Raw genomic sequence first — 13630 nt, 5'->3', positions numbered from 1 at the left:
AATCAGGGACGTCCAGGATCCCTTCTTACTGCATGATAAAAAGTTCCAACCATCTACAGTACACATTTTTGAGGTCTAACTTTAATTTTATAGCTGGTTGCTATTGAACTTTAATTTGCACATGTAGGAGGGTCTCCCCTATGACTGGGAGTCCTATCAGCTGTCAGGGCTCCCAGCCACAGGTGTGCACGATGCCTACTGTGAAACGCTTGGGGCCCTGGGATTGTAGCTCTGGCAAGCCCCATGGCTCAGGGGTGCATGAAGAGCCCTGGGCCCACATGTGCAGCTGGGACCGAGAGTCCTGTATCTAACTAGGCTCTCAGTCCTGGCTAGCCCATTGACTGCAGGACTTTTGGTCCAGGCTGTGCGTGTGGTGCATTGGAACCAAGACTCCTGCCAAGTGCAGGGACTCTTGGTCTCAGTTGTGCGTGGACCCTGCAGCTGGGAATCCCCCTCAGCAAAGGAGGATCCCAGCCATGGGAGCCTGCTTCTTGTTGATGCAGATGGAGCTTAGGATTGGGTTCCTTCTATGTCAGCCATGACTGGATCTAGTGCTCAATCCCACAACAGCACTTCTAGCCATGCATGTGTATAGGAGGCCTGATGCATGCCTTTCCCTGAATGTTTCTTTCTTTGATCCACAGGTCATAGTTTATCTAGTGTGAATAGTTATTATTTACTTTGTATTTCCTTCCCCACTCATGGCCTAAGACTCTTGACGGTGGTCTGTACAATCCAGAAACCCTTCCGTTCAAACATTGTCCTTTCTGGTTACCTAAGATGACTTACCTTGCTGCTTGCCTCACTGAGGATACATCACTAAAATAAAGCATTTGAAAATTCCTCACAAAAAGGACTAAAAAAATCCTAGGGATGTCATGCACTTCCAGGCAATAACATACCCTTTACCCCTCTGTATAGAATGTCTCCATTACAATTCTGATATGAGAGAATGAAGAGGAGGCCCTTTATAGGCTCAAATGGTAGCATATGGAGGCACATGGTCCAAGTGCCTTCCCAACTAGAAATGTTCAAGAAAGCTCTTCAACTTGGTTGTGCTGGCATACCAACACTTAAAGATGTGGTCCATATTTCTGTTTACACTAAGAACAACTATTCTAAATGTGTAAATATTTTTTTCTTACATATGGCTGACTGATATATACATTGAGGTAGAAATGATACCTGGCACAACCTCATATGACTATATTATGCTATGTAAATATTTTTGAGAATTTTGTTTACTCCTTATGTATCCTTCTTGAAAGGCTTCATCTGTTTTTGTTGGTCAAAATAAACTCTTAGTTTCTATCAATAGTAGTCATTGAGACATTTAGGCTGACTTTGGAAGTATTGGTTACATCTGATAATTGTCAGTAAAATATAGAAAAATAGGACTGGAAGATATTAACTTTGTCAGTGTCCAGTCTTTTTCTATCAAAGGAAACCATGTCATACTGTAATATGAACTTTTGCATATTAGTTATTATGTTTAGATGATAATAGTATTGAATGGATCAACCTCTAGGATTGTATGAGCAACTAAAACTCCATTTTGTGCTTGTTCCCTCCTTGACATGAGTAGATGAACTTCATATGCCCTGTGTACATGAGTGTCTGTGTGAGAGGGTGAATGGTGAAAGAATGATAACTATTTGCATGAAAACAGAAGATTTAACTGATTGTATAAGCAACGAGGTGCTGATATATAAGTTACTGGATAGTGAACTTATTAAGCTGAAGAACTTGTCTGCAATCAAGTTCAAAGAAGATAGTGAGAAGAAGGAATTCTGCATACCTTACCTCCCATTTGAACTATGCAGTGCTTCAAGGACATAACGTTTCAAGGCAAAGTTACCAACTAAACAATGACTGGAATGATCTCATTGAAGATGCATTAGAATGACCCTCTAATTTCTAACCTAAATTATTTTGTGATGAGCTTATAACCATTAATTCATATGCCAATATTTTCAGTTGGCTTAAATAGCTTAATATCACAAAGGAGAACAGCATCCCACTACACTTAGGAATAATCATATCACCAGGGATCCTGGTTTTCTCAGATTTAAAAAAAAAATCCCCCATTTTTGGATTTAAAAAAAAAGTAACCCAAAATCCACATTTTTCCAGGATTAAAATGAAACGCCACTATATGTATACATCTGTGTTTCATTTTAATCCTGGAAAAATGTGGATTTTGGGTTACTTTTTTAATCCAAAAATGGGGGATTTTTTTAAATCTGAGAGAACCAGGATCTCTGCATATCACTTCAGAATAATCATATCCCCTTTCAGCAAAATAGGCTCTCCCATCTCCTGACTATTTGGGTTTCTTTTTTTGCAGATCCATCACAAGCACACCTCTTAATATGGCCTTTTCTGGTGTCTCTCTTTGGTCATTGTCCATTGTCTCCCTTATCACCATTTATTAATGTATCCAATCCTTTCATCCCTCTGATTCGGCTCAGTTAATTGGAGTTGGTAACAAGGCCACTTCTATGCTATGTTAAAAAAAAGAGTTCTCACAGTGATAAAAAAAGAAGAGATATAATGAACACCTATGAGTTCTACAGAAGCAACTCAAAGCCAGCTAATGGAAAAAATAAAAAGTTAATAAAGCTATCCAGAATTTAAGCAATGATTAAATAAGTTAAATATAAACAATACTAATAGCAGGTGCAACTTCAAAGCATTAAACATAACAAGCTACCCTAACACTGGTCTACTTTTTAAATAAGATATTGAAAATCCAAAGTAGATGCTGAAGATGCCATCCAGTAAGAGATTTAAAATAAAACTATTTTATTAAAAATAATATTAATAGGTGTGGGGGGTAGATTCAGAGGGAATACACTGATTCAACCCTTCATTTGGCTTCTTCACCCCTACTTTAAAACAAATTGATTGGGAGGGGGAGCAGCATTTCTATTCAGGCAGGGCTGAGGCAGTTCATTGACATTATGGCTCATCATATCTTTGATTCCTGCTAATCTCTCTCACTCCACACTTGTTAATGATCCTCTGTCCTTTTTAACTATCTCGTTACAAATATGCAAACTATCTTTCTGTAATTTTGTTGTCTGTTAGGCATTCCTGATAATGCGTCTCATCTGTTTTGCAGCTCTACAAAGTATTTTTAGCTCTAGCTAAATGCCTTAACTCAGGTGTGGTAATTAACCTCAGGTATAGAAATGACTGACAATAAAGTATTGAAGGCACTATCAAAATGCTCAGGAAGGCTATATTTTGTTTTATGAATCTGAATTTAAAAGGTACATTTAACTATACTGACTACAGGACTAATGACACAATATCTAACTACATTTTTTACTACTTTTTGCCTCGTTTGTATTTTTAACATTATATCATTAGCAAATTAGTGTACATTCCAATAGTTATATTTATTTTCACTTTGATCTTAAACTGAATAGTATAGTGCTAACCCCCTAGCATATTAGTGAAGTGTCTTTAACTGAAGAAAAATGTGTTAATGTGCTACACCATCTACAACCCTTTTTCAGAATCCTAGATTCGCCCGTGAATAGGTGACTCCTTTATTATGTAGGAGTACTTTTTGTGGGGTACTAAAGTAGCTAAGGGCCTAGATTATAACAGTCTCTTTACCATAGCAAAAAATGGCACAATAAGAACTGATGACCAAAAGTTAAAGCCAGGCAAATTCAAATGGGAAATGAACACTAGTTTTTGAGAGGGTGTTGAATCACTGTAAGAAACTACCAAAGGAAATGATAGTGTGTGTGTGTGTGTGTGTGTGTGTGTGTGTGTGTGTCTTTCTCTCTCAATTAATTCAAATAAATACTAGATATCTTTCTGGAAGATATACTTAAGCTACACGTTATTGAGCTGAATACCAAAATATTAAGAAATTCTAGTTTGTGTTCTATAGAAGGTCAAACTAAATGATTTAATAATCTGGTATGGTCTTAAAAGTTATTAAAATACATACTATGCAAATACTGGTATATGAAGTTTCATATCTACATTTGAAAGGAGTATTTGCTGCCAACCACTTTGCTTGAAAGTGTCAGTCTCGAGGCTACTAATCTAATTCAAAAGATAGACTTTTTGGTCCTCCTGTTAGCTAGTAGAGAATATGTACTTGCAGGCAATTTGTATTGTAGTGTCTGGAGTTAACACAAGTGATCTCTCATATGTGCTTTAATAGATTTAACTGTTTGAGAAATGCATCAATAAATTTATTTGCAAAAAGTACGACAGAAAAGTGACCTCTGTTTTAACCCAGAGCAGAAACGTAATAGTAAGATTTGGTTCTCTTTGACAAGAGTGAAAATTACAGTTATTTCCCCTCTGGTGATTATAGTGAAGATTCAACAGGGCATAACAAACATTCTTATTATGTGGGTTGGTCTTCATGATATTAGTACAAGGGTTTATTTAGTCCCTTATAGGACCTTTCTTGTCATCTAACTATGTAGCCAAATTTTAATTCAGGAATACATAACTTTACCTCATAATCACCATTATTTCATATTGTTATTGAATAATGGGATAATGACAGTACAACTTGCCTGCTTTGCAGAGATGTAGAGTAACTCAGTTCTGTCCAGAATAAACACTTCTGCTTTCAGTGATCCCACCAGCTCAGGTTTCTTTAAAGGACTGATTTGATATCTTTCCACTGGTTGTAGAACTCGTATCAGTGTCTTAGTCCTGTTAAAGTTAATATATGCAATGTTCCAGAGAGTACTTTTCATTTTGCTGTGAAAAGGTGCCATTTTTAATTGCAGTAACATCTAGGAAAAAAGTGTTCATAAGTAATAAATTTAGACCATTTCTATACTGCTTCCCTGCTAAGCTCAGGACCTAGTCTGATGAACTCCTGCTTTGAGTTACCAAGGTAGTATAGATGGCTTATAAGGATCCTGAGCATTTTCTGTAAGACAGAGAGGTTGAGAATGGCACTAGAGCACATGCTCGGGATTCCTCTAAACCATCTACACTGTGTAATTGCTGGGTTTGGGTAGCATCGGGAACAAGTGGGAAGGCATTTGGTGGTAGCACTATGGTCAACATGGAGGCAGGATAAAGATAGACTCTAAAGATGACTGATTATGTACCATAGAAAATATGTCCTTGCTCTACATTTTTGCCCAAAGTGGTTTCAGCTAAAAGGTCCAATATTCTTGAGATGTTAAAAAAGGTCTTCAGTTCTAATTTGCAGAGGACTATAATATTGAAGGAGTTCCTCAGAGTTTTTAATCGATTAGTTTAAAGGAAGTGCTGTGTCCCTGTACTGTCTCTCAGGGTCTTAAAGTCCAACCTGATTGTCTTCTGTAACAAGCTGACTGGCTCTGTGGATGCAGAGAGACTGGCGCATGTGATGGACCTATTTTTTTTAAGCAAGGCTTCTGGTACAGTCCTTCTCCCACAACATTCTCACAGGCAAGCTAAGGAAGTATAATGGATGAATGAATTGTAAGGTGGAAAGAAAACTGGCTGGAGCTCAGAGTAGTAATCAATGGCTTTTTGTCTAGTTGGCAGCTGGTATCAAGTGCAGTGCCCCAGAGGTCGGTCCTGGAGCTGGTTTTGTTCAATGTCTTCATGAATGATCTGGCAGATGGCATAGAGTGCACCCTCAGCAAGTTACAGATGACACCAAGCTGGGTGGAGTAGTAGATACATTGGAGGGTAGGGCTAGGATTCAGAGTGACCTAGACAAATTGGAGTATTGGGCCAAAAGCAATCTCATGAGGTTTAACCAAGGACAAGTGCAAAGTCCTACACTTAGGATGGAACAATCCCATGCACCTGTACAAGCTGGAGGCTGACTGGCTGGTAGCAGCTCTGCAGAAAAGGACCTGGGGGAGACAGTAGACAATAAGCTGAATATGAGCTAGGAGTGTCTCCTTGTTGCCAAGAATGCTAACGGCATCCTGGGCTGCCTTGGTAGGTGTGTTGCCAGTAGGGCAAGGGAAGTGATTTCCCCCCCTCCCCCATTCAGCAATGGTGAGGCCACATGTAGAGTCCTGTGCCCAGTTTTGCCGCCCCCCACCCCCCGCCCACTACAGACAGGATGTGGACAAATTGGAGAGTCCAGCTGAGAGTGATAAAAATGATGAGTGGGTTGGGAAACATGACTTATGAGGAAAGACTGAATGAAATGGGCTTATTTAGTCTAGAAAAGAGGAGACTGAGGTGACTTAGTAGCAGCCTTCAACTACCTGGAGGGGGGTCTGAAAGAGGATGGAGCTAGACTGTTGTCAGTGGTGACAGATGACAGAACAAGGAGCAATGGTCTCAAGTTGCAGCAAGGGAAGTTGAGGTTAGATATGAGGAAGAATTTTCTCACTGGGAGGGTAGTAAAACCCTGGAACAGGTTACCCAGAGAGGTGGTGGAATCTCCATACTTGGAGGTGTTCAAGATCTGGTGAGACAATGCCTTGGCTGGGATAATCTAGTTGGGGACTTAATCTGCTTTGGGCAGGAGGTTGGACTAGGTGAGCTCCTGAGGTCCCTTCCAACCCTAACTTTCTATGATTCTGTGATTTATGACTTGTTAAAGGTTAGGTTGGATGAGAGAAATTGAAGGTCTAATGATTTTTCTGGACAGAGAAACTGAGGTAGCATCAGAGGTGACATTTCTGTTAAGGAGATCTGCAAGGATTTTACCTGGAGATTTGCATTAATGTTTGACTAGCACTGTTCTCTTGACTTGATCTCCTGCTTTTTTTGAGAGGACAGTTTCTTCAATCTGTGTTCCATTGAAATTCTTAGTCTTTTTCAGATAGAAGAGGGCCTTCTTTAAGAAGAAAATGAAGTAGTAAATATGGTTTATATTTGTTGCCTCCAAATACTAATCCTACCTGGCTACCTTTTCATTGGTTCTTGGTTGTAATCCCATAGGACTCCAGGGTTTAGGAGAAGGAATTGAAGTGTTTTAGGGAGTTACACTATATTGATAGCCTTGGATCTGAATATTCAGTGAAGAGGCATTCATACATTGCTTTTCTGGAAAGTTCATCAGTGCCAGAGGACAGATTTACAAGTGTGAATGTGAAGAGTCAGCACTCATACAAAAACAGTTACTATGGAAACACTATTTATATATACCACTTTTGTCTCACAATATGTATGCTGCCAAGACTATGATTTTTCAGATTTGTGGATTTTTGTTTTTTATGTGGGAATTCATATATGCCGTTTCCCCTTTCATATTGTATAACTTGTCTACAAAACTAAGATCATTTCAACCAATATTGCTCTTGCTACAGGAAATAATATTTTGTTTAGAACAAGTGAATACTATATACTACCTACATTATGTTATCACAGTTTTTTGTGTGAATATATTTACGTTTTCCATTTACATTACAGCAATGTAAATATTAATAATAATTGGCTATCCAATATGTTGTTTGTGGAGAAATACTCATGTTTGTTCTTCCCTGTGGCATGCACGCATGCATGCACATGTGCATATAATAGTAGTTTATTGAGAACAGTGAGAGATCAGAGAGGAAGTAGGTAGTTGGTAATACAGGTGTAAAGGCTTCTGTGATTGGCTACTTGATTGTCAGGGCTGGTCCAAGGGTAATTGGCACCATAGGTGAACTGTGTACCTCAGTGCCCAAAAGGTAGGAGTAACGATTCTAGTGATCTTTCCTCTGAGATCGTTTTAGAGGTCTTTCTCCCCTTACCAAACCAAAGGTCTTGGCTCAAGGAGGAGCTGTTATTTATAATGATGTTCCTGTTTCAAGCTGCATGTAATTTTGGCGCCCTCCAAATTTTGGTGCCCTAAGGCAGTGTTTCTCAACCTTTTAAGTAGCAAGTACCCCCTAACTTCTGAAAATTTTAATAAATACCCCAACACTCAATTTTCCAGGGGATTTTATATTTACAGACTAATACGTGCCATCTGTTGGAAGAAGGGCTGTGTATATAAGGCCATGATATGACAGATGTCTGATCTGCTGTGCGTAAAGATGCTGCCTTTTACACCAGGAGTGCTCAAGAATGTACCTGGGCTAGAGGTGATGTTGGCTAAAGCTAGGAGGGCTGAACCCAGTGTTGCACAAAGCGTGGCATACCAAATTGTTGGGGATTTGTGCGCAGCGTGCCAAATTTTTTGCCATAGTTTTGAGAGGAGGAAAGTGTGTGAGAGAGAGAGAGGAAAAGAGGATGAGAGAGAGAGACAGACAAGGATATAGCGTGAGAGAGTGAGGCAGGGAAGCGGGGAGAGCGGAAAGAGAAGGAAGCGGGGAGAGAGAGGGGACAGGTAGCAACCATAATTGTGGAGCAGGCAAGTGGTGTCAGCTGGTTCTCGGGCGGCTGCAGCAGGGGTTGGAGTGATGGGGAGAAGCAGAGGCCACAGCATAGTGAGGTAAGTCTGTAGAGCAGGGTTTGGCAACCCCTGCTGCAGCAGCCCTGGAAGCAGCCGACACCACCTGCCTGCACCGCAATTACGATTGCTTCCTGTCCTCTCTCTCTCTCCCTGCTTCCCTCTCTCTTCGCCCTCCATGCCCCCCTCATCTTGCTCGCTCTCTCTCGCCCTATATCCTTGTCTGTCTGTCTGTCTCTCTCTCTCTCACCCTCTTTCCCTGCCTCTCACCCCTTTCTCCTCTAAAAAGTATGGCAAAAAATTTGAAGATCCATTTGCAGTGAAACAAAGCTGAGTAGAGTGCAGCGACCAGAAAGGCCTATGAGGTCCCAGTGAAAGCCATTCCTGGGGGCCTGGCGCAGAACTACTCCCCACAGTCTGTTCCCAGGGCTTTGTCCTGTTGCAACTAACTCACGTGTGAGGGCACTGAGTACTTTCCAGGGGACACTGGCCCACAGTCTACTTGAGATGCAGAGTGTGGCCTCATTTTAGCTCCAAGAGCTCTTGAGGGGGCTGTGGGGGATGTTGTTTCCAAGCCCACAGCAAAGCCCCGGCTGACCCAGCAGCCCTCCATTCCCAGATCAAGGCTTGAAAGTAACCAGGCAATCAGGTTTTCCATCATGTTCGCTGTGCCCAGCCCGGCACAAGCCCAGAAATGGTTTGCAATGCATTGATTAGCCTTCACTACAAAGTTTCCAAATATTTTGGGCCTTAATAACACAATAAAGAGCAGAAACACTAATAAGCAAATTAAAAGAAGTTCATGCTATGCTAATGAGTATGGAACACAAGGCCATTTTGCTTGGCACTCCACTGTCAGCCATGGAACCCTGGCTGTTCCCAGCAGGCAGCTGGGAGGATCCACACCCTGCTGCAAGCATCCCGGGCTCTTGTCGCTGGCAGCAGCTAGCCAGAACCTGGGCTGGCTGCTTCAGGCTCCAGCATCCTGCGGCTCTGAGTAGACAGAGGGGAAGGGGAGCCCTGAGGCAGCGCAGCCCAGAAAAGGCCGGGGCAACTGCAGCAGGGAGGCTGCAAACAGCTGCAGCCCCAGCATCAGCTCCATGCTGGTGACTGCATTTGCACCTCAAAGCAGAGAGCAGGTTTATCCCTGCTCTTTGCTCTGAGGTGAACATGCAGTCACCGCCAGCACGTAGCTAATGATGGGGCTTGGGAGCCAAGCGCAGCTGTTTGTAGCCAGCGGGGCTCTGGTGCAGCTGCAACAAACAGGCTGTAAACAGCTTCATCAGGCTCTGAAGCCCCATTTCAGCTCCATGCTGGCAGCAACTGCACGCACACCTCAGAGCAGAAAGCGGGGATAAACCTGCTCTGAGATGCATATGCAGTTGCTGGCATGGAGCTGATGCGTGGGCTGCAGAGCCCAATGCAGCTGTTTGCTGCCTGCTGCAGCTGCCCCAGAGCCCAGGCTGGCTACAGGTGGGGCTGGCAGCAGCACAGGGCTTTTCCCCATGTTTGGCAGCAGCGGTGCTGGGGGGGGTCAGGCTGCAGCCCCCCTCCCATCCTGCCCCAAGCTCCAGGAAGAGCCCGGTGCCACAGCCAGCCCTCCCGCCCACAGTGAACTGGGCCCTGGGTGGGCCAGGTCATGGGGCCATTTCCCACTGTGCAGGAAGAAACGAGGTAGCACCCTGCCCCTCCTGCAGTCTAGAGATCTCAGTCTGCCCACCCCCTCAAAGGCCAGGAAGAATAAAAAGAAAGAAAACTTGCCTGTTGGTGGGGAGTGCATGGGTATCTGTGTGCCCGTCCTCCTTTCCTGCAACACCCTTTGGCCGGTTTGGGGGTGGGGGCAAGCAGCTGCACATGAACCCGGTGGTAGTAGGGGGAGCAGCAGCACTCCTTGCTGCAGGGGTTTTCCATGCCTGCATACGCCCTTGCCTGTGTCTCGCGTACCCCAAGGGGTACACATACCACGGGTTGAGAAACTATGCCCTATGTGAACTCAGTGGTTTGCCCGATGGTTGGACCAGCCCTGTTGATTGTATGTGAATGGGTCAATGGGTGGGTCTATATGGAGTGAAGCACAAAAATTAAAAAAATGGAACGTTACTTTAGTCACTTTTGTGTATCTAATATTATGACTTTTTTATTGCATCCATAAGCTTAAAATCAGACATACTTGCACAGCAGCGAATAGGTACTACCGTAAAATACTCTGAATTTATTGGATAAAGGATCGTATGCATGTAGGACCGGTCACCATTGTAGAAATTCAAGACTTACTAAAATAAATATTTTTTTTCTTGAAATTCTGAGTTAACATGTTAATTACAACACAATTCTGGGATATCTATTAACATAATAGGGCCTTTTTTCTAAATCACAACATTGTTTATAGAGTGAGATTCTGTTACCATTGATGAACAAAATATTACTTTAAACCATTTTTGTCCAAAGCACAAAATACTACAATTTAATGCACTTTTGCTTACTTACAGTACTCCATGTCAATATACATATTATGTATTTAGTATTCCCATTATAAATGCATCTTTCTTATCATCTTAGCATAACAACTTCAGAAAACCAAAAACCTTGTGTGCTTAAAGTAAAATAATAAAAATATTTAAAAACCTGTTTATATCTGCTTTTTTACCATTTATTTCAGGATCTGGAAATGGAGTGGAGAAGCGAATATTCTCTTGATTCTTCAAATTTAGATTGTTTGTTCAATAGTGTTCCTGGTGATGTGGAGTTTCAGCAAATCCTCAGTGACATTGATGAAAAAATAAAGAAAAATTCTATTAGGTAAATTATTTAAAATGTATTTTGATTGTCCAAATTACTGCTAAAAGCCATTTTGTTTGTTTGTTTTTCCTTCCTCTTCATGGTGATATCTTATAATCTTGAAAGTTATTTCACTCATTTGGCCTTCGTTACTTTTCATTTTGTATATGAAAACATCAGTTAACTTTTTATTTGCTTTCCTCTGCAAAAATGTTTTAATATCTGGAATCTGCACAACTCTTGAAATTGATCCAACTGTTGTGAGAGAGAAACAGAGAACATGTGGGCTCATCCCTTAGGCACAGTGGTTGGGCTGAGGACAGGATTTCTTTTTTAAAAAGTGTTACTTAACAGGATGAAAAGCAGGAGACATTATAAAGGTTGAATTGTAAGTAAGCCATTCTTTTTCTTAATACAGTAAGAAAATAAGTTCCCCATCCTCATCAATAAATTAAGTGACTGTGGCATTGATGCCGACACAGTTGGATGAGTAAAAAATTGGCTGATGGGGCATACCCAGAGAGTAGTGGTGTACATGCTGTACTCAACCTGGCGAGATGTGAGCAGTGGGGTACGCCAGGGATCAGTCCTCAGTCCCGCAATGTTTAACATCTTCATCAGTGACTTGGATAATGGGGTGGAAAGCATGCTGTCCAAGTCTGCTGATGACACTAAGATGTGGGGTGAGGTGGACACACTTGAGGGAGAGAGAGGCTGCAAATAGATTTAGACAGACTACAAAAGTGGGCAGATGAGAATAGTATAGGGTTCAATGTAGATAAATGCAGGGTGCTGCACCTTGGGAGAAGGAATCCACAGCATACATACAGTCTGGGGAGTTCCCCTCTTGAAAGCACAGAGGCAGAACAGGATCTTGGAGTCGTTATTGACTCCAAGATGAACATGGGCTGCCAATGCCAGACAACAGCCAGCAAGGCCAGCCATACCTTGTCATGCATCCAAAGATGCATCTCAAGATGGTCCAGAGAGGTGATACTCCCCTCTATGTGACTTTGGTCAGGCCGCAGTTGGAGTACTGCATCCAGTACTGGGCGCCGCACTTCAAAAGGGATGTGGCCAGCCTGGAGAGGGTTCAGAGGAGGGCCACCCACTTGGTGAGAGGGCAGCAAGACAGGCCCTATGAGGAGAGACTGAGGGACCTGAACCTGTTCACCCTCAGCAAGAGGAGGCTGAGGGGGGACCTGGTGGTTGCCTACAAACTCATCAGGGGAGATAAACAGGAAATAGGTAGAGTCCTTTTCTCTCCACACCACCTGGGGTGATGAGGACCAATGGTAATAAGCTGATGGAGAATAGGTTTAGGTTAGAGATCAGAAGGCAATATTTTACAGTTAAGGTGGCAAAAATCTGGAACCAGCTTCCAAGGGAAGTGGTCCTCGCCCTTACTTTGGGCAAATTCAAGAGGAGGTTGGATGATCACATGTCTGGAGTCTTGTGAACCCAGCATTCATTCCTGCCTGTGGCGGGGTTCAGGCTAGATGATCTGTTCAGGTCCATCCTGACCCTATCTACTATGAAACTATATGTTTACTGTGGCAGATGACTATCTAAGGCTATGTATAAGCATCAACAATTCTACTAGAGGGAATTGCAGTTGTTCTCTCAATTCTCCTGATCTCCCCCACAAACCCACTTGGCCCCCAAATCCCACCAACTCCACTTCAGACTCTGCTAACACCCCCCCCCAATCTCCCCTGCAGATCCCATATACTTTCCGATCCCTCCCAACCCTTTCTATGGACTCTGCTAGCCCCTCCAATCTCTTCTGTGGACCCTGTCTGCCCCCCTCCAGCCACCTGCGGACTCCACTTTTCCATCAACTTGTGGTTTCTACTTTTATCCCAATGCAGTAGAAATGGCTCCCAGGCAAATTCCTCCTTGGAGTACTAATGTATGTACATTTACGTTTCTGATGGTAGCCACAGTGCTGTTCTCCAGATTCCCAGTGTGCATTGCTTCAGCCTTCCCATCTGCACCAGGGAGAGTCTGTCTGGACTCCACTGCTCCAGCCCAAAGACCGAGCAAAATCCTTGCCCTGACTACCTTAGGGCCAAGAAAGCCTAGTCTCTTTATCAGCCCTGCACTGATAAAGGGAGGCGCGCACCCAATGGAAGGGAGGGGCCATCACCAGGGAGGATTATACTGCGGTTGCTTGGGGATGCAGGGGGGCAGTCAGGAAGGCCAAGGTGGAGATAGAACTGGGACTAGCTTCCCAGATCAAGGACAGCAAGAAGTCCTTTTTTAAATACAGAGGGGGCGAAAAGAAGGTTCTGGCTAATGTGGGGCCCCTGCAGGACACACTAGGAAATTTGGTTGTCACACCAGATGACATGCTAACATATTTAACGATTTCTTTGCCTCCATTTTCCTGAGCTGGGACCGGAACGGCCACCCCCTCTTCTGGGCCCCCCTTAGACTCCAGGGGAGGTGCACCTAGGCCAAGGGTTAGTGAGGAACTAGTTAGGGAACTTCTGGAGGGACTGGATGTATTCAAATCAGCTGGTCCAG

At 43.0% G+C, this 13630-nt stretch overlaps 1 protein-coding gene across 5 annotated transcripts in view; it reads left to right on the top strand.

Moving 5' to 3' along the window:
* KIAA0825 (KIAA0825 ortholog) overlaps nt 1–13630 on the top strand; it is a 373307-nt gene that overhangs the window by 26197 nt on the left and 333480 nt on the right. For all 5 annotated transcript variants that reach the window (XM_019532383.1, XM_019532382.1, XM_019532379.1 and 2 more), the window contains exon 3: nt 10983–11122. In XM_019532383.1, the coding sequence (XP_019387928.1) occupies nt 10992–11122 (131 nt within the window). In that variant the 5' untranslated portion in view covers nt 10983–10991. The remainder of the gene's footprint in view (nt 1–10982; nt 11123–13630) is intronic.

This window comes from Crocodylus porosus, unplaced genomic scaffold (genome assembly GCF_001723895.1).
Source record: "Crocodylus porosus isolate Cpor-Errol unplaced genomic scaffold, CroPor_comp1, whole genome shotgun sequence".
NCBI lineage: Eukaryota > Metazoa > Chordata > Crocodylia > Crocodylidae > Crocodylus > Crocodylus porosus.
Note: the sequence above shows the minus strand (reverse complement) of the source record. Positions and strands in the feature narration are given on the sequence as shown.